Raw genomic sequence first — 25526 nt, 5'->3', positions numbered from 1 at the left:
GTCTCTCCGCACAGCAGCTAAGGTGCTAACAGCTGAGCCTTTGCCGGGTGGGATTTGGGTGTCCCCTTCTTGTTTTTATAAAGTTAGGCTTTAAAAAACTAAGAACTTCGATACAGTTTTACAGACAACATGCTGGATATTCTTAGGCAGTACAAGAATGAAAGAAAGCGAGACTTCCTGAGATGGGGCAGAGCTCAGCTGGGAGCACCGCTCCCGCCCTGCGGCAGGCTCTCTGCCCGCAGCCGGCCCACCGCGGGCGCTTCTGTGAGCGCCACGCTCCGGAAGGGCCGGGTACCTGTGAGGAGGCCCTCTTCCAAGTTGCCGGCTGCATCCGCAGGTTGACTCGAGATGAACGGTGGGGTGCACAGTGGAGGGGGTACCGCGTGGGCAGAGGAGGCCCATTTCTGAGTCCTGGATCCGGCAGCCCCTCTCCTGGCCTGATTCCCGAGCCAGTCCTCTGCTGTCTTCCTTTGGCCGTGACCTCTGGCAGCGGGGGTCCTGCTGGAACGGGACAGTCCTGTGTCAGGCGCCGAAAATGATCCTTCTCCTCCAGGCTGCAGGCAGGGGGCAGAGCCTGGCAGCTTCCGGGTGAGAAGCTCTTTTCCTGGACCTTCCAGCATCAGGCCCTTGAAATACACTTCTCCTCGGAGATGTCACACGTCCCTGCTGAGCATGAGCCCTGGAACCGGCGGGACTCCCAGGGCTCCCTCACCAGTGGCCTGCAGTTCAGGACCTTGTTTTGATTCTGCACGTGCTGCTCCTGCCCCTGGACAAGCTCCTGCAGTCTTGAGCCCGTGATGGTCCCCAGCAGCAGATGGTGACCGGTGTCCACCCTGCAGAGCTGCCCTGACAGCTACGGGGAGGGTGGGCTGTTCTTGGGTCACCCAGCATGAGTGCCTGGTCACACTGGTACAGCCTACAGTTCACTGTCGCCCATCGCCCACTGGTTCTGGGGAGGGCCCAGAGCCCAGGATGAAACGGGGATGTTGCTTGGATGTGTCCTCCGCACCCGTGGCCCCTGACGGCAGACTCTCAGCCTTTGTCGGCGTGGGGGTGCCAGCGCCCGGTGCCAGGCTCCGGACAGCGTGCTCGCCAGGGAAGTGAGGCTAAGCCAGGACGTTTCATTTAACGCGAGGACACGTGTGCAGCCCAGAAGAAAGCGTACAGCATCTTCAGAGTGTGACAGGTGCTCAGCTGCCCTGGGAGGTGCCCGCTCTGCAGCGCACGGCAAGGTCTCGTCCTCCAGGCGACGGCTAAGTTCTGAAACAAAGAACCTCCATCAGACAGTGCGTCTCAGTAACGGACAAGAGACACGAGAGCCGGCTAGGTCCGTGGAGCCTGCTGGCACCGCGGGGGTGACTTTGTGGTTTCTGGGGGACAATGTGTTGTCTGAGTTCCTGTTTTTCCCTTAGTGGCTTCCCTAGAGGACTTACTATTCCAGAAGAGCACACCCACCCAAGACGCTGGTGTTGGGAGGGCGGGAGTCGGGACAGCCATGAAGAACGCTGCTAAGCTTCCACTTACAAAACGAGTAAGTCCCAGGGGTGCTGTGTACAGCACAGGGAGCAAAGTCAGCGATGTTGCGACGACTTTGTGTGGTGACGGATGGTAACGGCTTATCATGGTGAACGCTCTGTAATGTGTAAAAATGTCAAATGACTGTGGCACATCTGAAACTAATACAATGTTGCAAGTCAATTACACTTTAATTAAAAGTAAATCAGTAAAAAGCATTTCAAGGAAAGAATGCGTTAAGGATGGAGGTGGCTGGGAAGAGCAGCTCACGGACTTACCGACTGGAAAGACGAGTGGAGCAAACCGAGTGGAGATATTTACTAACTGGAGTTTTGAACCGATGGCAGATCCTGAGCTTTTTTTTTTCTCCTGAGAAAATAATAGAGGAAGGGTCAGGGGAGGTTTAGAAGCTGTTTGCTCTCCAAAGTGACGAGCAGGTCTCCCAGAATGAGCAGGGTCAGCGGTCTATGTCCTTGGTTTCCTGTCTTCGCCCCCGCACGAGCCCACCCGCCCAGCCTTTCCCAGACTCTCTTAGCTCCGCGAATGGCCTTGCCTCCCATGTGGCTACTGGAAATTTACAATGGCTGCCTTCCACACAGATCCCGAGTCAGCCCACTGGCCCAGCTCCGTGCAGCCGCCCTTCTCTGGGCTCCTGGCTCTTCTCCCAGCTTCCGTTCTCCCTCTTTGGGGCCTCCTGGCCCTGGTTGATGTTCTGTGCAGCAGCAGAAGTGAGCCTTTAAAACACACGTCAAAAGACAGTCTCACAGTGGCCTTCAGGTGCCGCTGCCTCCCTGACCCTGTTTCTCTCACTCCGACCCGCTGCACGGACCCCACCAGGTGTGCTCCACCCCAGGCCCTTTGCACGTGTTGTCGGATGCTCTTCCTTGGAATAGTTTACATGATTCCTTCTTGCCTATCATTCAGGTGTCTGCTCAGATGTCACCATCTCACAAGGGCCTATCTAAAGGAATAAACCTCGTCACCCCCTGCCCATGTGATTTATTTCCAGCACACGATGCCATGAGAGCTGTTTATGGTCACCTCCTCTACGCTAGTGGGAGTTTGGGGTTCCGGGACTTGGTGTTACTCAAGGTTGCACCCTGGAGTTAATGACAATCAGTAACTAGTTCCGTTGAATTTGCTCAATGGATGGATGATGTGCCAGAGACCTTGCAGCCCGATGGGCCAGAATGGGGAGGCGGGGCCTTGGCATTCCTGGCCTGACCGTGCCGTCCTTCACCATCTCTCTGGCCGACCTTCTTTGTCTTTAAAAGGCAGATGATCATAGTATTTTTGCCGTTCTTCTCCCGGCTGTGGACTGACTGAGCTGATAGGAATGAAGACTTACATGAGCGTCTAAGTCATAAAAAGTGGCTAATTGGCTAATTGGCTGTTATTTCTGACTTAGAATGTCAGCTTCAGTCACAAAAAATGTACGTGAAATATGCTTTTCATGAATTGAAGCAAATACTGTCCTAAAGAGAGCTGGGGAGAAAGTCTTTAACCCCGAGATGCTGTGGCCACCGCACCCGGTCGGCAGGCATTGTGGACGAGACCCAGGGGCGCGGGTCCCTCGGGCAGCCGCTGCTGGGCCAGTCCGGCGGCTCTCAGGCCCTGCAGCCCCGGGGGTGAAGCATTACTGGAGCCTGCCGGGTGCTCGGTCACTCTGAAGCGGTGCATGAAAGGGGACGGCCCACAGGATCCTTTCCCGTACAGACAGCAGCAATGCTTGTGAGGCCAGCAGGCCCTGGTCTCTGCCTCCCGCCTCCTGGGGCGTGGTCCCCGCGGACACTCTCCAGCCACACACTCAACATCCGCGCGGACTTTCTCCAAATGGCCGTTGGGGCTTACTGTTTTCAGTTAATGACTCACTTCTCGTGAGCTGCTTATTAAAATGTACCCATTTTCCAGCTTCCTGTCCCTAACCACAAACGCCTTCCAGCTAATTTTCAGGGCCCAGCAGTGTGGAAAGTGTTCTGGGAGGCTGCTCCATCCACCACGTGGCTTCACTTGCTGACTCACATTTTCAGGAGATGCTTCTGCCCCGATCAGATGTCCCGGTGTGGGATGGGACATGTGTTCTCTGCGCAGGCGGGACTGCGCGCCGGTGTCGCAGAGGTGCCGGGGTTGCGGGAGAGCGTGTTTTCTGCCTTGCCCGTTATGTGTGTTATTTTATTTACTCCTGTGTTGGTTTACATTCCACTTAAGTCACGAGGAAACTGAGTCCGAGTTTAAGCCACATGATCACAACTGAAGCTCAGTGTGAGGTGGAAGCCAGCCTGTCCGACCCTAAACCCCGGGGCCTCAGGACACAGCCTGCTCCCACGCAGAGGCCCCTCCGTCTGGGTGAGGGGGTGAACTCAGGTGGGAATTGTGTTCCTCAGGTCACCCGACAGTTAGGAGGTGTTAGTTCAGAAAACAGGACATCTGCAGGGGACCAGAAGCAGGGGCTCAGCTGACCCGGGTCTGCCTCTGGATCTGCCCCGCGTGCAGGTTGCTCCGAGCAGCAGGAGAAAGTGTGGTTATTGACAGGTAGCCGCCAGGGCGAGTTTCCCGTCCCTGCTGGTGGGGTGTGACTTGTCGCTACTAATGTGATCGCGGGTGTGTATCCAGAAACGGTTTTGTCTCAGTCCTGGAGATACGGGTTCCCTGCGTGCTCCCTGGGGTTCTCTTACTCAGAGGCTGAGAGACCTGCCCATTTTGCTCTGACATTACTTCCCCCCCTCCCCAGGCCCCCAAGTGCTCTGCAAAGCAGCGCGGAGTGGCCCACCCGGCCCCGCCCTGCGGGGCAGCCGGACGCCCTCCCTCTGCTCGGAGGGCGGGCGGGCCAGGACGTGTTCTCCGATTTTCTAGCTCACTTACCAACGGCGGAGCTGGGCCTCCGCGTGGTGGGAACAGCTGGGAGCTGGTGTCTCACTGGGGAGGGGGAAGGAGGACCATCCGGAGACTTGCTGAGAAACTCCCCCCAGGAAGTGCTGCCGCGGACCTGGGAGGACCAGGGCGGGCAGAGCCGGCTCTGTCTGGCCTGCGGGGCGGCGGCCCGCGCAGGCTGTGCTCCCGCACCCTCTCCCTCGTGGCTCCCGCGCTGGTCCTTCCCTGGCTGGGCCGGCCCCTCCCGGTGTCCTTCCCCGCCGCCAGAGCCTTCTGTCCGGTCGTCCCTCTGAGAGGAGCGGCCAGGCGTCGCTTCCCCGCTTTTGAAATTTCCCAGAGAAGAGTCCCAAGTGGCAGGCCGCGACTCTTCCCCCGCCCCCGGCTCCAGCCTCTCTGCCTGGGGTCCGAGGATCTGGAGCAGAGGCCGCTTGGACATCTGTCCTGTTTGCCTGGACTAAGTCTTTGGTGTCAGAAGGTGGGCCCTGCTGTGTGAGTGAGCCCCCGCCACCCCACGTGGACCCCGCGCTCCAGGCCAGACAGGCCAGGGTGTGTGCCCTGGCGCCGGGGCTGGGCTCAGCGCGGCATCCGCTGGGCCCTCCGTCCTGCTCAGTGTCGCAGCTCAGATGCCCAGGACGTGTTTGCTGAGTTGTGTGTGAGCTGGGAGGGTGGGCCTGCCGGCACTGCTAGGGGCTGACAGTAAACCGGAGAGTGTCAGGGTATCAGGGAGAGAACTGGGGAGAATGAAGACTTAGCAGGTCCAGCAGGCACCTGCCATTGACGACAAAGCCAGGGCTTGTCTTGCCAGCTCTCAGAAGCTCTTTTATCGGGAAGAATGTCAAACCCGTACAAAAGAGATCTTGACTCCCAGTCACACGGTGAAACCCCCTGTGCCCCTCAAAACCCTGAGCCTTTGGACCACCCCCACCTCCCCAGCTTTATTTCCTAGAGAATTTAAAACAAATCTCAGATGCCACATAAAGACTTCAGTGTGTGTTTCCAACAGAAATAAACCCATTATCACACTCCCCAGGATGAATAATAATTCCCAAACATCTTCTTGTATCAAGCTATGTTCCCTTTTTGCCAGTTGTGTTAACAAAATGCCTTTTTCCAGCCATTTGTTGAAATCAGGAGGCAGACCTAGGGACTGGGTGTCCCCTCTGCAGTCTTCAACCTGTAGCCCGTGCCCCCGCTGCCCCGCCACCCCCACCAAGGAGCTGGGGCGTCTGTCCTGCAGAGTCTCTCCCCACACTGACTGGTCACAGCCTCCTGGTGTCCTTTGAACATGTTCCTGTAAACTCGTATTTCCTATAAACTGGCAGTTTGACTTTCAGAGGCCAAGAATGCCTCAGATCATCCCTGACCTTTTCAAAGTCTGCCCAGCTTTCCTGAAGGAAAAACAGTGTTTAGCAAAAACAGCAGTGTGCCTCTCATTTTCACTTTCTCTGATAAATGCACGTAAGTTGTGTTGGACATGCCTCAAGAATTCATAACACTTACCTCATTAAAGTTTAATTCCTATTAATGGGCACACACAAGCTTTATTATAGAACTTTGCTATTTTTCCATAACTTGCATGATGCAGAGGAGAAACATTTAATGGGTTGGAATGCTGGAGGCTCTTAGCAAAACTCACGGGGGAGGTGTCCGCCTGGTGGGCCAGTGCTGGTATGGGGGGAGGGGGCACTGCTGTATGTGGGCTGGGAGGGAGGGCAGGCCCGTGATGCCAGAGGGGTGGGGGGCCTTTCAGCAAAGGAGGGGGGCTGGGGGGCCGAGTCCTGCTGGGGAGGGAGCGTGAGACCGCTCTGGGGTGTTCACGTCAGGGGACAGGCCGGGGGAAGGTGAGCGTTCTGCTGACCTGAGGAATCATTTCCGTCTCTGAGCTGTGACATTTTATGACTGAAATGAACAAGGGGGTCAAACTTCCAGTGGGAGGATTCCAGGGCCCCACAGGCCAGGTGCAGGGAGTGCCAGCCTCACCTGGACATCGAGGGACACCCCACGAGTTCCCCGCTGAGTCACAGCATGGAGGGGCCCTGCACCCCTTCGCCCTGCTGGGTGGTGGGTGAGCCTGGGTGTCCCAGAGCTGCCTCCCTTGCAGCCAGGCCTCCGAGCAGACGGGCTGTTCTTCTTATAAAGTCTAACTGGTTTTTAAAAAACTTTTTTTCTTCTGAGTTTAACAGCAACACAAATATCCCAGCGCAAGATCTCTGCCTCTTCTCCTTAAGTTAGTTTGTAAGGACCCAGGGCTTCCGTCCTGTGGGAGCCCTTGGGTGCTTACGATTCAGCGTCCTCACACTGAGTGACACACCTTCCCCCTGAGGGAGCCTCTGTCTCTAGCCTGTGTGCAGTTCCAGATTCGAAAGCCACCTCCTTCCTGACAAAGGCCCCACGTCCAGGAAACGGGGCCACCTCGCCCTTCAGACCCTCCTGCTCATCACAGACGTGACGGAGACTTCAGGGCCCGAGGGGCAGAGGGGAAGCCCAAACCCAGACATTTACTAGGGAGGAGACTCCGTTCCTTTGCAGACCTTCTAGCAGGTTCCCTGTTAGATTTTCACTCGCAGCAGGGGAGGGGAAACAGTGGGAAGGGGAGGGGTACCATCATCCTTACTGCTAGGACATATGCCAGCTTCCCGCCAAGCCCTTAGGTGCGGACTTCATTTTCACCCAAACCTGCAGAGACGCACAGTGAGTCGGAGAAATGCAGGCGGAGGGGCCTGGCCCCACAGCGGCCCCGAGCAGCAGCTGGGGTTTCTGGCCGAGCCCTGCCCCTCTGCTCCCTGACTTCTGCCTTCTCCCTGGGGACCCAGAGCCCCGGCTGCCCTCTGTCCCCTGGGTTCCACGCTGCCTCCTTGGGAGCGGGCGCACCCATCCTGACTCCTGAGAAGCAGCGGGGAGGGAAAGGTTGGGGTGTTCTACAAGGGTGGGCTGTGCGTGGTGACTTTCTCCCAAAGAGTGTCGTGGGGAAAGGGAACATAAATGCACCTTTGCAGCGGGGAGGCCGGCGGACACAGGCCAGCCAGGCGGTCAGGGTCACATCCGTGGTGCCGTTTAGTGGGTTGTGATATCACGTGACGGAAGTGGCTTCACCTTTGTTGTCTCCCTGCTAAAGTCACCACCCCGGGCCAATCAGGACGGTGTCGGGCGAGTCCCAGTTGAGGAACATTTGACAAAACACCTGACATGTACATCCTCTGAGGAACTGTCATGCCCAGAGGCGCCCGGGGAGATGTGATGAGTCAGCGTCATGTGGAGTCCTGGGTGGTCCTGGGACGCAGGAGGGCGTTTGGGGAAAACTGGGGAAACCTGAGTAAGGTGTAGCCTTCAGTTAGCGATAGCCCGAACGTACTATTCAACGTAAGACATCCACTGCAGGGGACGCGGGGTGCGGAGTGCGTGAGAACTCTGTACTGGTTTTTATTTTCCTGTAAATCCACAGCTGTTTGAAAATAAAAAGTTTGCATGGAAAATAAAAGTGGATAGGAAAACTGGCTGGAATGGAGACTTTAAGTTATTCCTGCTGCCGAATGCCGACGATTCCGTGAGTCTGCAAATGGGCTCTGGGAGGAGGACAGGTGTGCTCTGCTGTCACAGAAGGCGGGTGACAGATAGCTCTGGCACCCCCATTTCAGTTTTTTGACCTACATTAAACAAGCCCCACTAAGCACATTTCAGAGTATTAATTTTTCCAGTTCTTTTTATGTTCTTGACAAAGGGAGCGAGTGTAGAACTAAGGCTGAAAGGTGGGGCGAGGTCTCCAACTGTTTGGAATCAAAAGTAGAAAAGATTTCAGACCTCGCTTGACTCCCTTGATATCTGAATGGCTTTATTCTTTTCCTTTGTCTCAAAACTCACTGGATCTGACCTAGTTGGTTTATCCCAGGAATGTAAAGGTGGTTTGACACGAGAAGAGGAAATTACCAGAAGGAAGGGGAAATTATTTAATAACATGAATTGATGCAGAAAAGCTTAACAAAATGAAGTGACACATGTATGATTTTAAACTAGTCTTGACAAGGTGGGTGTACAGGGTCTTCCTTTACCGAATAAAGTTGTTTGTCAGAAACCTGCATCACCCACCGCACTCACGGGTGAGCCAGTGACAACGTTCCCGGCGGGACCGGGAAGCAGACAGGGCTGTCCCCTTTCGCTGGTTTTGTTCAGTAACGTGCCGCGGGTCTCAGCCAATAGAATAAGGCAAGAAAAAAGAATTAAAGGCACCTGGTCTGGAAAGGAGGAACAGATTCATCACCAGAGGTGACGTGATTCTGCATGTGGACAGTTCGGAATAACCAGCTAAATGAGTGGAATGAACGTGAGCTTAGCAAGACGCTATAGTTCAAAGCCAGTCTATGAAAATTCAGTGTGTTTCCGTGTACCAGCAAACAGAAATTGAAATTGAAAATACTGTATGTAGTACTTAAAATATCAAGTATCTGGTAGTATACCTAAAGATGTTCAAGATCACTACACTCAAAATTCCAAAGCATTTTTGAGAGAAGTGAAGTGCTATTCCTTGTTCATGGACTGGGAGACATAATATTGTTAAGATTCTGTTCTCCCCAAATTCCAGGTACAGTGCAGTCCCAGTCAGAGTTTCTTTTTCTTTTTCCTTTTTTAATGGGGTGTGGGACTTCATAAGCTGACTCTAGAGGTTATGTTGGGTGAGGTCCAGAATGGCCCAGGACGATTTTGAAGAAGGCAGAGATTCTTCCCTTGTCGAATGTTAAGAATGACTGTAAAGTTATGGCAGTTAGTGTGACTGTTGGCACAGGTATGAACAAACTGGCCGAAAAGGCAGAGATCTGTCTTGTAACAGAACTGATACTGCTGATGAGCAGGTAAAGGAAGACGTCTTAATAACGGTGATGAGACGCTTGGCTGTTCTCATGGGAAAGAAGCCAAAACATCAAAAGCCTGCTGTACGTCATATAAAGAGATCAATACCAGAGCAAGGAGAGACTTACACATAAAAGGGAAACCACAAACTTTCAGATGACAATACGGGAAAACATGTCTGCAGCCTCCCGGTAGGGGAGGACTTCTTCAACCTGACACCAAAAGCGAAAGCTTTGAAGAAGGACTGATAAACGTGACCTTAGAGAAGGAAGCCGTGGTCTCTGACAGGCTGTCGGCAACATGTGACTGGTAGAGGGGTGCTGGTCACGGCTTTTAAAGAATTCTCCTGCATCAGGGAGAAAAAGGCAAATGACCCGGTTTTTTTAAAAGGGCGAAGACGAATTCAGAACAGCGCGTAAACGTGTGAAAGGTGCTCTGTGTCGCTGGTCCTCGGAGCAGACGAATCTTCATGAAGTAGCCGTCATCCCCACCAGGGCAGGGTGTGCGCTGGTGTGGGGGGGGGCAGGAGGCTCTCTCCCAGTTGTGACCATCACACACTCCCGCGCTCCTCCCTCCCCATCTCTTACAACCATCTGTATGTGTTTCACGTACTGTTTTAATTAGTCCAAGAAGTGCAATCCCTTATGGGCACTAAGATGGAGATCCTCTTTAACTATGTACATTAGGGAAGGGGTTGAGCCCTTTTATTCAGGTCTGTAGTTTAGGCTTTATTTTTCTGTCCTGTAGATGGTGGGCGTTGTCATGGAAATGGCTGCAGTATCCACATCACGCCAGGACTCACCGGTGGGCTGTGTGAGGCCTGGCCTGCCTGCTCTGGGCGGTGAGGGGTGGGGGGCTCAGTCATCCCCGGGGGCGGGCAGCCGTGCAGGGCGTCACCGTGTGGCTTACAGCCTCCCGGGGCCTCCCTGGACCTGTGTCTCTGGGACATGCTTGATTCTTTCAGTGGGTTGCAGAGAAGATTCTGTCTTCCTGTTCCCAGAAATGTTGAAAATCTGGACCTAAAAATTGGAAAGCATGAATTATGTGTGATATGCTTTTCACCCCCAACTTTGTCTTTTTTCTGGTGTTTTCTTTCTTCCTTTCCCTTCTGTCTTTCTTTTTGTCTCTTCTTATCTTTCCCTACTTTCTGCCCTCTGTGTCTTTATCCAGATTAGGGCAGATTCCTAGGGGCTGGGGGAAGCCGACCTTTGTGACGACGTCCCGGTGCCGGGGCACAGATCCGTGTGAGTCACCTGTCGCCGCGGGTCTAGTTTAGGCTCCTCTCGGGTCCAGCTGAGACAGAACCAGGTTCTGGGGTGCTAAGTGCATGGTCTTGGGGATGGTGCTCGGCCCCGCAGGGCTGTCTCCCCACTGTGTAAAAGGTGGGGAGTAGCCAGATGAGTCGGAAGTTAGGTTCCTTTGGCTCCAAAGGCTGTGAATGTACAGAGGGCCGCCCTGCGTGGGACTCTGATGGGACTCCTAGAGCCAGGTGTGCCGCCAGCTGGGGAGGGCACTGAACCACAGCAGGCATCTGTCGGGGTGAGGCTGGGACTCATAACCTCCAAACGGATGCTTTCCTCCGCAAGCGCGGTGGCTCCTCTGCCGTTGCGTGTGCAGCCGTGTGCTGCGTGCTCACTGATGACAAGTCCTGTTGTGGGGGGACATGGAGGACACCCGTGCTCCCTGCTCCTCCTCTGCATGTGTGGCTCCCCTTCCAGCTCCCCGAGCGCACTGCGGTGCCATTTGAGGACGCCAAGTCCCACGGTCCCATCCAGTGGAGTTTCCAAAATTAGCTTCTCAAGTGGAGCGAGATGAGGGAGAACCCGGCTTGCAGGGGTGTTTCGCGGCCAGGAGGAAGTGCTGCTTTGAGTCCCTTCTGCGCTATGCTCCGTCTTGGGTGCGCTCTGCCCCGGGCTGCGCGGTCACGTGCTGGCGGGGCACTCACGTTGGGTTCTGCACCGTCTTTCCCGGCCCCGTAGCCCCGCTCCTTCAGATGCAGTCTCCGTATTCCTGCTCTGTCCCGGGGTTCTATCCGCTGCACTCCCTCAGGACTGTTTGACGAGCGCTGAGACTTGGGATTGGGTTTGGAAGGCCGCCGGTCGTATCTGGCCCTGGCACCGGCTCTGGTCCCCGATGCAGAGCGACGATGCGGCCTCAGCGTCCTGATGCCGAGTCAGAAGGGTTTTCACTCCAGATCAGAAATTTCTAAGTCTGACGTCAGCCGACAAGATGTGAAGATGGCAGGGTCGGGCGTGAATTTATGGTTGTTCGGTTGCCAGCCAGCCTCAGCCTGGGTGGGGGCACCAGCAGCTCCCCTCCCAGTGACCGGGCAGCGGGGACTGAGCTGCAGGCCCGCCCGTGGCAAGCCCCGCTCTCCCCCGCCGGTCGCCGCCGCTGGTGCTCCAGCTAGTGCGTACCTACGACTGATTCCTTTCCGGTGACTCAGAGGGGCAGACCGTGACCCGGGCCCAGAGACCCAGACGAGCCGGCCGTCTGTGTAAGACCCCGGGGAGACCCTCCGCCCGCGCTGATAGCACGCGTCTGACTCGAACGCGGAGTCGGCAGTGTTGAGATTGGATGCGTCTTCCTGCCTCCGTGTGGGTGAAGGTGCCGCGTTACCAGGCATCACTGTGCCTGTGGCTTTGGAGTAAGCAGTGGGCTGGGGCGGACGTAAGCAGCCCAGCCGCAAGCTCCAGGAAAGGCCTTGCTGGAGCCGCGGTGCTGGCCCCGGGGCCTCCTCTCCAGCCCGTGAAGCTGCAGTTCCCTCATTGGTGAAGGCTCAGGAAACTGCTGGTCGTGGGCTTGCCATACTGGTCTGTTCTGGAACTTTGGCTGGACACCGAGGGGACGACTGTGGAGGAGGCCAGACCGGGGCGGGGGCACGGCGTGCGTGGTGGGAGGAGCCGGAGGGAACACCCCGGCTTGCTCAGGCCCAGCTGCAGGGCCAGCAGGATGGCTTCCTCTGCTCCTGGTCCCTGCCGTCAGAAAACTGCAGCTAGTTTAGTTTTCTCAAAAGTGCCTTTTGGTGTTTGGGGAAGTGTTTACAGTGAGATTAGAATTTTTAGAAATATGTATAGACTTTTATGAATTTTTTAGTTTTGAAAATGAAATTTTCATTTCATATATTCACTTTCGGGAAAAGGGGCTTGAACGTCCTCTCCATCGCCGTCTGGAGTCCTTGTGTGAGTGGCAGTGAAGCGGCTCATGGGGCGTGGTATTTGGGTTACAGGCCGGCTCAGGGCTGGTCGGGTGTCTCCGGGACAGCCCTCGGTGCAGACAGCTGGCTGACGGCTGGGGCCTGGTTTGCCTCCCAGGTGACTGTGGCGTCTGGTGCTTCTCCTGACTGGGCGAGCTGGACTGTCTTAACCCCAACCCGCGCCCCGCATCTTCTTAGAGCCATTTTGATATTTTGAAGTTGGCAGAATCAGGAAGGGGTGGCTGACGGTGGAGAGAAGACCCCAGGTCCCGGCGGTGGAGTCCCCGAGTGCACAGAGGCAGCTGGCACTGCAGGGGAGCAGGCCCGCGACGCCTGCCCCACCGCCCCCCTTCCTCGGGAGGGTCTGCAGGTCTCAGGAGACACTTCTGTGTCTCCTCGGGGTCAGGGTTTTTGTTCTGGCATTTGCACATCTCCAGAGATCCGCGGGGGTCACGGAGCCCTGCATTCGAAGGCCACAGGAGGTGGTGCCCGTTCTCGGTAAAAAGCAGGTTTTATCACAGTCAGCAGACTTGCTCTTGCTTGTTTCTGTCACGATTTGCAAGTCCGCTGGGGGCTGTGGCTGCTCTGGGAAAGCAGTGCTTTCTCCTTAAAATCAGTAACGACGTCTGTGATGACGCGCTTGTCACCGCAGGCGTTCCCACCAGTCGTTAGGAGCTAATTTTACACCAAAAGTGTGATTCCTGGAAGTTTTGTCAGCATTTCCTTTCTCGTCCGTCGGAGAGAGTATGGACGCTCCCCGGCGGTCTCAAGGCAGCCGGCGCCGGGTTCAGGTGGGGAGTGGGTTCCGATTCCACCTCTGCCATCAGGACAGTCGCGGGTGGACTTGGGAGGAGCGTGCCCGAGGTGCAGGTGCCTGGCCAGGTGTCTTCCCGTGAGAGCGGGTTTGTGTGTCTTCGTTGCCTTGACTGGCCCGCAGGCAGACTCACCGACAGCTGCTTCCGACGGGGCCTCCCCCGGCTGGGTTTCTGGGGCAGCCCGGCCAGTGGGCCAAGTCTGGAAGAGGCCAGCAGCTCCTCTGCTTTCATTGCCTTCGTGCTGTGGTCCCTACAGAAAGGCTGACTCCTGCTAAGTGCAGGTGGGGGGAAGGTGGTCGCCAAGCAGAGAAGAATCTCGATGGCTGGACAGATGCCCGCAGGCCGGAAACCGGTGGCCACCCTGTTTGCGACGGGACTGTCCGGGTTATTGTGCAAAAGGTCCTTCATCTTTGGTTCCGTCAGTGGAAGTAACCCCCGGTGGATGACAAGGGAGAAGGACCCACTCGCGTCCGCCGTTGGCAGGGACGTGCTCCTTGCGGACTCCGAGCGTAAGGTGGTTTGGTTGAAATGCGAGCAGTTTCTGAAGCCAAATGCTTTCTCTGCCCTCCAGACGGACTTTCTGGCCGGGACCAGCCAGTGGAGCTGCTGAACCCTGCCCGCGTGAACCACATGCCCAGCACGGGTAAGTCAGCACGGCCAGCCCTGGGGGCAGCCGGCTCCCCCAAACGGGTGTTTGAGGCCCCGCCGTACTGGGGGAGATGGAGGGTGGGGTGGGGTGGCAGGCCCGTGGGGGTTGGGTGCTCTTTCCTGGGGTGAAATAGGCCGTCGGTTTTGTCGCTGAAATGGGCGTGGCTAAACGCAGTTCAGTGGCTGAGAAATGCAGGTCCTCTCTGTCCTGAGCTCCGGAGCTGTGTTCCTCCCAAAGGTGGGTCTGACTCCAGGCCCTGAGCCGCATGGGAGTCTGGGTGGAGGAGCTCTGGGCTCGAGCTGGGGACACGGGTGGACAGACCCTGCTGGTCCGGGGCCCCAGGCTCTTCAGGGGTGAACAGAGTCAGTGACGTTGTCCCTCGAGCAGCTCTCTGTGCTTTAATTAACAAAAGCCACCAGCTGTCGTAAATCTCTTGTTCCACGTGCAGTGTTTCTAGATACCATGATTTAGGCAAATCCACAAGGCCAGGGAAGCTTTTCTGTTTCTTTTTGTGAACCACCTTCCCCCCTCTTCTGAGGTTTCAGCTCAGAGCCCGTATGTCCATCTTCATGGGCTGTTTGGCCTCAGGGAGAACGAAGAGAGCACGTGTCAGCCCAGGGGTTGTAGGGGAGCCGTTGTCCTGGGTCCACACATACTCTCAGGCCCGCGCTTTGAGGGCAGCACGGCTGGACCCTTGCCCTCGCTGCGTCCTGAAGCTCTCTGTCTCTGGTTTTTGCTCCGTGGCACCTACTGGACCCGGCCTTCCCGTGGCCCTCCCCCCCGCTCTCTCCAAGGGCAGGGCTGGCTGGGACAGGGAGGCACGCCGACCCCTGCCTCTGCCCCGGCCCCCAGCTGGCCTCCCTGTCGCCTCACCTCTCCCAGCCTCTTAAAAAGAAATCAGAGCTTGAAGCGAGGCTGGAAGTGTCAGAGAGGCAATTTCTTTCTCTGTGTAGTGATCCTCCGAGGCCCGCCAGGGATCGCTGCTGGCACCTCCCCAGACACGAAGCTGGGGTTGCGTGTCTCCGGTGCTCTCAGAAGGTGCCCGTGTCCCTGGGCCTGGCTCTGGCCTCCTGCGGGGTTGCTCCCATCTCCTCCCCGCTCTGTGCCCCGCCTCTCCTTCCCTCTCCGTCCCAGCTGCGGGCGGTGTCCTGGTTAACCCAGGGCCCTGGGGGCGGGGGGAGGCGCGTTAATGTAGCTGACGAAGGTGCCCTTTGGCCTGTTTCAGCCCGTGTAGACGGTGCTGATTTCGCTTTCTCCGGAGTTCATTTTGCCGGTGTTGTTTTTGTCAAACACCGAATCTTTGTGTAACTTGGGCATCTTCGGACAACTTCCCGGTGCTCATCTGGGTGTGGGACGGAGGAAGAGATTTTTCAGTGGTTGATAGACTGAAAAGGTGGGTTCCAAGTGACCCGGAAGGAGAGTGGGCGCAGCCACTGCCCGGCCTGGGAAGCACGCCCTGCTCTTGAGCTTTCCTGTGGGACCCCCAGCTCTGTGTGGCCGTGGACTTCAGCCTGGGGAGGAGGGGCCCGGAATCCTGGCGCCGCACTGACAGTGGCTGTGGGCGAGCCGCTGGGGCTCTCGACTTTGTCCTCGTCTCCTCGGCGGGATGATAATGCCTTCTCTGCGGTTTCTTGTAAAGATCAAGTGCATTGTCTGATTGTTAGTGGTTCCTGGATGAGTGTCATCGCTCAAGGTCCTGTTGACGGGTCCTGAGGATGGCGTGTGACGTGGCTGCAACGGTGCCGGTTCAGGCTGCTAGGGCTGTCCCTGTGGCCTGTTAGAGAAGGTCCCCCTCCTCCTTCTCTGGGAGAAGCACCCAACTTGAGAGATGGTGTATCAGGGCGGCGGCCCCAGGAAATGGAAGCCAGTAACATTGAACTTCAGGTTCCGCTGGTCAGAGTCAAAGGATAACCCTGCTTCCTGGTGTTTCTGCCTCTGTGGTTTTGTGGGGTGACTCTAAAGCAGGTGGAGGCAGCGCCCGAGAGTGGCTGGCGGCGAGAGGAGGGGCACACACGTGGCTGCTCGAGCCGGACGCGGTCCCGGAGCCCGCACGGGAGGTGGGTCCTAGAAGCCACTAAAGCAAAGGGCCTTCTTTAAAGCTCCGCTTTTGGTCATTCCAATCTACTGTAAATCATGTTCTGCAAAGAAATACTCATCTCAGGTTATATAATGACTTGAGAATTAGTAATCAGACTTCTTTAAAGCCGCGTTTTTGTGCCATGGGAGTGGAACATTTTTAGGTGTTCTTCTGTCAGTCCCAGTTTGCTGGTGCACATGTTCCAACAACTGAGTTTAATCTTAAGTAATCTTTTGACGCACGGTGGCGTGAAAACAAACATATATATGGAATCTGCAGGAATAACTCCAGCATTCACCGGCGGGAAGTGTCCCCTTGAACACGCAGCTTTTACCGTGAGCAGAGGCCACGTGCCTCCCCAGCGTCCGTCTCCCTCGTTTCGTGGCTGTCCCGGTTGTGGATGGAGGCACACTCAACACAGCCTTTTCTGACAACAGTTCTCTTCAAAGCCGGGTAGTCCTTACAGCGTCTCCAAACAGAAAAGCCCTGTTCATCCCTTTTATTTGTGGGCCACCTTGACTTGAGGTAATTCATACAAGACTCCCTCCTACTGGAGAAGCTTGTATTGTAGAAGGAAACACTTGAAATGCTATTTTGGATTAATTCTCTTTTCCCCACCTTCCCCCTTTTTATAAGTAAACACACCTGTCCTTTCTGTATTTCTTTCTTCCTGGTTTTTAACATTTTTCATTGTGAAATAGTTAATTCTATCATAAAAGAGAGAAAACATACAGCCACCGCCCACCACCGAGTTATAAGGGATCCTCTGCTGCTGTTACTCTGTGTCAGCATCCGGTTTCTTCCTGCTTTGGAAGAAGGGGAGTGTCACAGCGAGGGGCGAGGCTGCGGCATGTCCCCCCCCCCCCCCGGGGGTGGGACCTGGGGCAGACAGGGCGGCGGGGGCTGAGGCGGGTGCCCTGGAACCCACACCGTCAGCTCGGAGTTGGGTGAGAGGAGATGCAGGAGTCGGAGGGCAGCGGAGAGGTGGGAGAGGGGCGTCTGAGAGAGAGATCTCACCCCAACCCATGCCACACGCGTGGATCCTGGGGGTTTGCTTGAAAACGTTGAAGTCGTTCATTTCTGAATCATCCTAGTTATTTTGAAGGAACATACTTTTCTCCTGATTATAAAAACAACGCCTGTTTATTATGGAAAAGAGACGTGGTGGTGAATGTGTGGAGTGTTGATTCCAGAACTGGACGGTGAGCTCACTCAGAGCCAGACCCCATAGACGCCCACCGCCTGGACTGGGGGAAGGGGTCCCAGGAGGGGCCCCAGGGTGGGAGAGCGATGTGGGGGAAAACCAAACCCAGGGGACGGCCAGGTGCACCTGTGGGGCACCTGCTGTGATCTGAAGGGCCCATCCTCCCACACAGAAGGGAAGTGGGGTCCCTAAGGCAAGGTTGCTTCCCCAGGGTCGCCAGGCGCAGCAGTCCTGGGGCGGGAAGGCCCTGGGGAACAGGCGGCTCGGAGGATGCCAGGAGCCCCTGGGCCAGCGGGGGGAGCAGCCCTGAGGGTGGGGTGCTGCTCTGAAGGGCAGCCTCTTCTGCGGGCTCCTGGGGCACAGTGCACGGGCCCCACCGCCCTCACACAGGGCCCTCGTCATCCATGGGCATTTTTGTCCAGGTTAGCCAGGTTTCCTTTGAAGGCTGAATAACAAAGATGTGATTTTTAAGAAAATTCTGGAAACTTGGAAGAAACTACAGAAACTCTAGAGAACTTATCCAAACTAACAACAACAACAAAAAAAGAGAGGTTTGACTTTAAAAGCCACGGATTCCCAAATCTTACTGAGTGTTTGACCACCGCACTGTCAAAGGGGTTATCTTGACCCTCCTTGACTTCTGGAGCGGGAACCCTTTGAGGTCAGCTGGTGTCTGAGACTTCTGTGGCCTCGGGCACGTGGTGGTGTCTTGTCTGGTTGGCTTTGGGGAGGGGAGGTGCGAAGCAAGTGCAGACGGAAGACTGCCTGTGACGTCGGGGGCTGCAGTCTCCCCACCGCAGCACCGGCACCGGGAGCTGTTGATTTCTGTAGTAAGTAGAGCCCCCAGCCCTGTGACAAAGCCTCACTTGTGACGCTTCTCACTCGGTCCTCCTTTGTGTGTGTTCCCTGTGAAGCTGGGGTTTGGGGTTTGGGCCTGCTCAGCGCCAGGAGGGAGAGGACTTCGGTTTGCTGGCTCAGGGGCCAGGCCGTTCCCCGCGCAGTGCCGGGGCCCGCAGGCGGGGAGACTGTCCCCGGGTGATGAGCTGCACCCTGGGCTGCAGGCCGGCTGCGCACGGCTGCAGCAGGGAGCGGGGCCGCGCCGCCGACTGGCCAGCACCTGCAGCAGCCTGACGGGGTTACCTGCCGCCCTCTTCCTGTCCGCTCGTTTTTAATTTTTGGAGGAAAACGAAGTATAGACCATAAAGCCAAAGCAAAAGCCAGCAGTTAGAGAAAGGAGAAAAATGGTTGAGCACTTTTCCACCCGCCTCCATCAAGTTCGCCTGCCGGCCTGGGTGAACTTAAGCGTGGCTTAAGACCAGGTTGAGATGCCTGCAGCCTGCGTGGCTTCAGACCCCGAGTGTGATCGCAGCCCTGGCCGCAGCAGCAGTGTCCTGCTGAGTGCGTTTATGAGCTGTTTGGCCTCAGAGTCGATGTGGGGAACAGGAGAGCTTACAGCTGAGAGTGGTTCTGGGCCAGAAGGGCCCAGTCCTGCACTGTCCTCCTCAGTCATTGCCTCACTCGCCCCGCCTGCTGCTGCGGAACCAGCCTCCCCTCCATGGCTGAAGATTGCTTCCACCCAGAATTTCCATGGCCTGCCCTTCTGGGCCTCCCAGGGCTCCCGAGATGTCCTCCGGGGAGTCTGCAGAGTTGCCAGTTTCCTCTAAGGCCACTTGCTTTACCCCCGCCCCCAGCACTGGTCCTCTCCCACCAGACTGCGCGCCCTCCGGCAGCGCCAGTGCCTGGGCAGGTGCCGGGAGCAGCATGTGGCACACACAGCATTGTGTCTTTGTCCCATTTCTCTCCTCCTCCCCCGTTACAGAGAGCGCCCCTCCTGCCTGCCCACGTTGCGCTCCGTGTTAGGAGAAGAGTGTGTGGGATCAGGACTGGGCCCAGCTGAGCTACTGTTGGACCCAGGGCAGCGGGATCTGCCTGCCCCCGAGTGGCCTGGAGCAGGTGGCTCGTCCTCTGAGCCTGGGCTGCCTCTCTGGTGTCACATGGCTGCTCAGCTGGCACGGTGGCATCAGGGGACCGGGAGGCGGGCAGGTGTCGTCCAGCACACGGGAGGGCTCCACTGGGCTCTCCATCCGTCTTCTGTTTCATTGCGCCCCGACTCACTGGTCCACTCCGGTCAACTTGTCCCAGCCCCCGGCTCTGCTGCTTCCTCCTGGCCCCCCCAAACCCCACCAGCCCAGAAGCCTGTGTGATGGCCCCCCCAGGACTCTGGTTTTTAAAACGAAGCAAAACCAGCCTGTGTGGTGGAGAAAAACATGACAACAGAAGTGCTTGGGGTTGTGCTGCAGACGCCTCTCGTGAGGACTTGCACCTGCCTGGGCATTTCCCTGAACGCCGTGTTTTATAAACTTGGAGGCATGTCTGCCCTTCGCGACGTTGCGCACCCAGACCTGCTTAATGTTTAATGCCGACGTATCCGTCTTTAACACTGAGCCTGGCCGACAAGCCTTGGCCCCCAGAGAGCGGACTCACGGTGGCGAGCCCTGGCCTCCCGCCAGCAGCTGCGCAGGTGCGCGCGTGGGTGGGATTTCTGTCCACAGGAGCCTCGGGAGCTCAGCCTGCTGGGCGGTGCCGCCCCCAGAACGCGGGCCCAGGACCCCGCTCCGGAGAGGAGACTGACGGAGCTGCTGCTTCAGAGCCCAGGCCCGTCGCCTGGCCCGATTCCTGTCCGCTGCCCCTGCCTCTCGGTTCTGATGAGTCCAGGAAGGGGAGAATTCCCCAGGTCGTCCTTTACGGGATAAAGTTTTGGATTTGGTGCCTTGGGATGGTGTTTCGAGAGGAAAGGCAAACCAAGCTCCCGTGTTTCTGCTTCCTGTAACGCAGATCCAGCCCCGGTCCCGCGTCTGTCCCCATGTCGCTCCCTGTCTTTGGCCTTAACAGTTGATTGTGAGGCCCAGATTCTGGGAGCCGTGTGGCTCCTGCAGCCTCGCCTCCGCCGGTGACGGTGACGCCGCTCTCGCCGTGCCCCCTGGGCTTCCGAGTGCGCCAGGCGCGGGGGCTGGCTGGTTTGGAGAGAAGGGACACTCACCCCTGCTCCCGTCCTCACTTCTCGGGCCGCTTCTCGATTCCACCTCTCCGCCTTCCTCCTGTCTCCTTCCTTGGTTTCCCTGGCTTTTTCACTCGGCAGGGAGTGCTGTCTGGGGCCTGGAAACACCTCTTCTGCCGGATCCCGAGGCCTGGGCCCCTTCCGCCGAGGTCCGCCTTCCGCCCTGATCTCTGCCTGGTGGCGGGTCTGCCCTTCTCTCCAGACCTCAGTCCTGGCCTCCTTCCCCCCGGGCAGTGGGTTCCCACCACGGCCGTGTTGTCGGGGCTCCGCCTCCCGTGATGCCAGGCTTTCTGGCCCGTCTAGTGACCCTGCTGTCTTTGTCACAGGGCACCCTGGCGGCCAGGGCTCCCCGCCCTGCTCTCGCACATCTCCCTGGTGCTAGTCAGCTCTGCTGACCTGCTGGGAGGTGTGGCGAGGCCGCCCGCATCCTGGGGAGGAAGATGGGTCGGGGCCCCTTCAGCTGTGGGGCCGGGGTCAGGTGACTGTGCTCCTGAACAGGTCCTTCTCCTGCGTCGGGGGCCCTCGAGCTGCAGCTCTCAGCCCCATGAGGCTCTGATTCGGTTTCTTGTAACTGATAAGGCAGGTGCTTGTTAACCACCTGTGTCTTTTCTGACTCCCAGAACTTGGTTCTCCCTCATTTGCGTTTTCTCTGCAATTGTGTTGGTGAGTTAATAAAAAAAAAATCCACATCCGCCGACCCCGAGTGTCCTCATGCGGGACTGGAAAGTGGTTATTAGGCAGAAAAACCGGCTTTTCCCCAGCTCAGGATTTTGCTCTGTTGTGCACCCGACGCAGCACTGATGCGGGAAGGTGTTGGTGCATGAGGACCCCGCTTGCAGATAAAGCACTTTCTGTCTTTTTCTCTCTTCCATCACCAGCCTCTGGTTCTGTACTCAGGGCTGTGGCATGTGCATGCGGTATATCCGGAGTCTGCAAACCCCTTCAATGTGTCTAGAAGCACATTCGGCCAGGGTCTGGGGGCCACTCCTGTTACCTCTGGTCTGTGTTCCGTGGTTTGACTGAGAACACGGTCACAGTTTAACACCCGGTAACACTTCAGCCCCACCGCCAGCCTGCCCTCTGGGAGGATGAAGTGCTGTCTTTGAGGAGAGTCTCCGTTTCTGGAGTCTCTCAGCATTGTGTACTGTCCGGGCCCAGGCCCTCCGGCTTGCTAGTGGCCTGGGTTCTGAGCACTCCAATGGGCCCAGGGTTGGACCAGGGTCCTTGGGTAGTGGGTGCACAGCGGGACAGATGGGAAGAAGCAGAGGAGGCTCGCTGGTGGGTCAGGAGCCCGAGGGGAAGGGGCTGGTGTTCCTTTTGGTCCCACAAATGCCCACTGAGCACCCTGTGTGTGGCCAGCCTCGGGAGGCCCGTGGTGCGGGGGGAGCCGCCGTGTCCCGCAGGTGTCCTTATCCACCTTTCCCTGAGCCACCCCCACCCAGTGTTTCCGGGGGGACGCGGGGAACATGCAGACCCGGTGTCGTCGGGGCAGGGAGCACGCTGTCGGTCTTGTTGTCGGTCGAAGGCTGAAACCTTGCCTGTTTCATCAGCTCTGGTGACACTCCTGTGCGTTTAGTTTCTGCTCCATTCATTCCTGTTCTGCCTTCGGGGGTGGCTTAGGGGGTGCTCTTGTTCTAAATGCTTGGGTTGGACATTCAGCACATTAACCTTTGCCCTTCCTTCCTTTTGACGGAAGCGTGCGAGGTCCCGTGGTTCTCTGGTACCAGTGGAGCTGCTTTGCTGAGCTCTGGTTGGTGGTGGTCAAGTTCTAGGTTAGAGCAGTTAATTTGTAGCCTCTTTAAAATGTGTTCCATGCTTCTTTTTTCTTTGAAAAAATGAGATGTTTAGAAGTGTTTTTCACCTGAAAGTACGAGGTTTTTCACGTCATCTTTTTGTTACTGATTTCTGTTACATGGTGTTGTGGCTAGAAATTTCTGAGCCTTTGACCTTTTTTGAGACTTGCCGTATGGTCAGTTTTTATGACTCGTCCACGTGGACTTCAGAAGATTTATATTCACTACTTGTGGGGGCAGGAGTCCAGATACGCTCATGAAGGCAAGCTTGGGGGTAGAGAATTAGCTAGGACATTGGAAGGTGCCAGAAGGTGATGAATGCTGTCGAGAAAAAGTAGCAACTGAGGGCAGACAAGTTCCCTGTGGGGTGGGTGTCTGCGGAGCTAAATCACGTGGTCCAGGATGGCCTCGGGCTCCGTCCACAGTGACTAGGCTTCCGGTGCCAGTCACTGCTGTTGGCACCTGGGATTCGCATGTTGATGGAAGAGCCAAGATGCCTGTGTTTGTGGAGCTCATGTTATACTGGGGTAGGAGAGGACCGGCAGTAACTGCAGTGAGTAAACTGTGTGGTGAGGAAGGGGCTCCGCAGTGGAAAGGCTGGTGATCTTCCAGGCGGGGTCGGGTCAGCCTGGCAGGGGGACGTGGTGGGAGCAGACGGCTGATGGAGAAGGAACCAAGCGGGGAGGACTGGCGGGGGGAGAGTGCAGAGGTGCAAGGTGGGCGAGCCGGGCACCTGTCAGGTCAGGAGAGGAGGCGGGGGGGGAGGGAGAGACAGGGGAGGAGAACCTGCCTCCCTGGGCTGCTCCTGTCACCTCTGGTAGAGGAGGGACACCACCGTCACTGGGCCGCAGGGAATGACCGCGGTGGCCCCCGGGCGGGGGGCAGGGGCCTGGCTCAACACACGCTAAAATCCCACATTTCCGATGGCCTGTTGGATTGTCCGTCTCCCCCCTGCCCCGTCCCCATTGGCCCACAGAGCCCCTGAAGGAGGCTACCTTCCTCGCTGGGCGTTTGAGGCCCAGCTCAGGCATGCTGGTTTCCAGAAAGCCCAGGGGGGGAGCGCTCATGGCTGCCAGGAGGCCGGCCTCCCTCCCCGCCCCGTGCCCGAGGAGGGTGGCTCGCCCCGAGAAGTGCAGCCCTGCCTCAGGCGCCCTCTGCTGCCCTCCCTCCTCCTCCGCCAAGTGGAAGAAACACCTTCTATTTTTAAATATTTCAACTGTTACTCTTAAGTAACACCGGTTCCTACTGCAGCCCCGCTGTTGGGTGAGATACAGAGCCAAACGTTTGGAGGTTGCCGAGAAGGAAGCTCTGAAATGCGTTCTTCTTCTGTTACGTAAACTTGACCTCGTGTAACTGAAATGGCAAAGACTGAAACGCAGAGCAGGTTCGTGCAACTGTTTTTAATTTTCAGATGAAGTGTTTTTATCCACTGGGTGTAGGGCACTCAGAATGGCTTTCAGAGCATAACCAGTGGTTGCTGCTTGGGTGAGGGCGGCGGGGCTGTGAGGGCACCAGGGGCTCCAGGAGGTGCGGCTGGATTTGAGTCCAGGTGTCCTCCTGCTGATCCGCCGAGAACTCTACAGTCTGGGGTCCCCCTCTGTGTGGCCTGTCACCCTGGGGCCACAGTGTGGGGCTGCAGGGAGTAAAGGAGATAATACAAGGGAGGCACTTCTATTCTTTTTTATTTTTTAGGGTTCTTCAAAGTTTATTAATATTATTTTTAAACTTTATTTTGCATTGACATGTAGTTGATTTACAGTGTTAGTTTCAGGTGTGCAGCAAAGCGATTCAGTTGTACAGATACTTACATACACATGTATTTTTTCAAATTCTTTTCTGAAAATTATAGGTTATTACAAGAAATTGAACAGAGTTCCCTGTGCTGTACAGTAGATCCTGGTTGTTTACCTATTTCATACATAGTAGTGTATATCTGTTAATTCCAAACTCCTAATTTATCCCTCCCTCCCCACTTTCCCCCTAGTAACCAGAAATTTATTTTCTGTGTCTGAGAGTCTCTTTCTGTTTTGTAAATAAGTTCATTTGTCTCAATTTTTTAGATTCCACATGTAAGTGATATCATATGGTATTTGTCTTTCTCTGTCTGGCTTACTTCACGTAGAATGATGATCTCCAGGTCCATCCATGTTGCAGCAAATGGCATTATTTTATTATTTTTTATAGCTGAGTAGTATTCCATTACATAAATATGCCACAACTTCTTTATCCAGTCCTCTGTCGATGGGCGTTTAGGCTGCTTCCATGTCTCGTATTATAAGTAGTGCTCCTGTGGACGCTGCGGTGCAGGTGACTTTCTGAATTACAGTTTCCTCCAGATATATTCCCAGGAGAGGGACTGCTGGGTCACATGGTGAGTCTAGTGTTTTGAGGAATCTAAGAGAGGCTCTTTTAATAAGTGCTCAGCGATCAACCTTTGGCGGTTTTGTCGTCGTTTCTGCTCCATTGCCTTTGCATTGTAACTGTATAATCTTAGAGTTCTTATCCTGTTTGTAACATTATGACACCTGTTGGTGAGATGATGACAGCAGAGTCTTGGATGGGTTGCTCTGTCGAGCGCTCTTCCTGGAGGTCACGTTCGCCTTTGGTGGCTGCCTTTCCATGTGAGAACTTAGAGCACGTCTCACTGTTGTTTGCACCGGGCAGGCCTGCTTCTATTTATAGTTTCCCGGAAGCAGATTTGTGCACTTCTTGGAAGCCAAGTTCCCAACTGCCTGCCAGGTTTGTATTTACAGCTCTTGCTCAATTTGAGCTTGCAAATATTTCCAGAAGACAGTTTTTCTTCTTGGGGGATCCAGAGCAAATTAGAAACATTCAAAGGATTTTCTGAAGCGCTTTAAGGAGAGTTCTGAAACAGGGAGCGGGGAAGGGGAGCCAACACTGGCTTCATCGCAAAGTCACAGAGCACAGGAGGGCAGATGGTTTTGCCGCCTGCAGACAGAACCCTGGCCGGGGGGCCAGTGCATAGGGGTTTACGTGCACTGGATTCCACGGCAATAGCATCACCAGCTTCGGGAAGGCCAGGACAACTGCAGGGAGATGCTGGCTGTGCTTCCGAACCAGAATCCACGTGGCCGGTGGCGTCCTCTGGAACCGCCCGGATCGGAGGGGTTTCGGAGGGCTGCCCCAGTACAGCCACGGTGGCATTTAAGTCATTTTATTTTCGGGAGAGTCGGACTGGGAATGCTTCTGCATTGCTGACACAGGGCATCGCTCTGAAGAGAAAGCCCTTGCAGCTGTCCGTTAAGGAAAATTTTGCCTCTTGGAAGTTCGTCCTAAAGCTTCAGTAGTTTCAGTTTGTCCTTTAATAGGATCTTTGGGGAAAACACGTGCACCAGAAGAGAGAACCCAGGTGGGCGGGTGGGGCAGGCAGCCCTCCACCAAGGACGAGTTTGGCTGAAAATGAGATTTGGGGGCAGCCCTTTCAGTGTCAACCTGCGTGGAAATAGCAGTTCTGAGGCTTCCCTGACCCCGCGCTCCGCACGCGC

General features: G+C 56.1%; 1 protein-coding gene and 1 long non-coding RNA gene across 10 annotated transcripts in view; one reads left to right on the top strand and one right to left on the bottom strand.

Moving 5' to 3' along the window:
- HDAC4 (histone deacetylase 4) overlaps positions 1 to 25526 on the top strand; it is a 270948-nt gene that overhangs the window by 121542 nt on the left and 123880 nt on the right. For 5 of the 9 annotated variants that reach the window (XM_074364630.1, XM_074364631.1, XM_074364629.1 and 2 more), the window contains one exon: positions 13811 to 13882. The exons of 2 other annotated variants lie outside the window; for them this stretch is intronic. In XM_074364630.1, coding sequence (XP_074220731.1) covers positions 13811 to 13882 — 72 coding nt within the window. Of the gene's footprint in view, positions 1 to 13810; positions 13883 to 22268; positions 22574 to 23271; positions 23405 to 25526 lie in introns of those variants that run through there. 2 more of the 9 variants (XM_074364636.1, XM_074364634.1) reach the window with 2 other exon arrangements.
- On the bottom strand, positions 748 to 4564 carry LOC123614871 (uncharacterized). The gene is made up of 3 exons (XR_006722336.2): positions 4378 to 4564; positions 1794 to 1884; positions 748 to 1260 (listed from the first exon to the last, which is right to left on the bottom strand). It is a non-coding gene; the product is annotated as an uncharacterized LOC123614871 (long non-coding RNA).

The sequence above is a fragment of the Camelus bactrianus genome, chromosome 5, assembly GCF_048773025.1.
Source record: "Camelus bactrianus isolate YW-2024 breed Bactrian camel chromosome 5, ASM4877302v1, whole genome shotgun sequence".
Classification (NCBI taxonomy): Eukaryota; Metazoa; Chordata; class Mammalia; order Artiodactyla; family Camelidae; genus Camelus; species Camelus bactrianus.
This window is presented reverse-complemented; position numbering and strand designations above follow the sequence as displayed.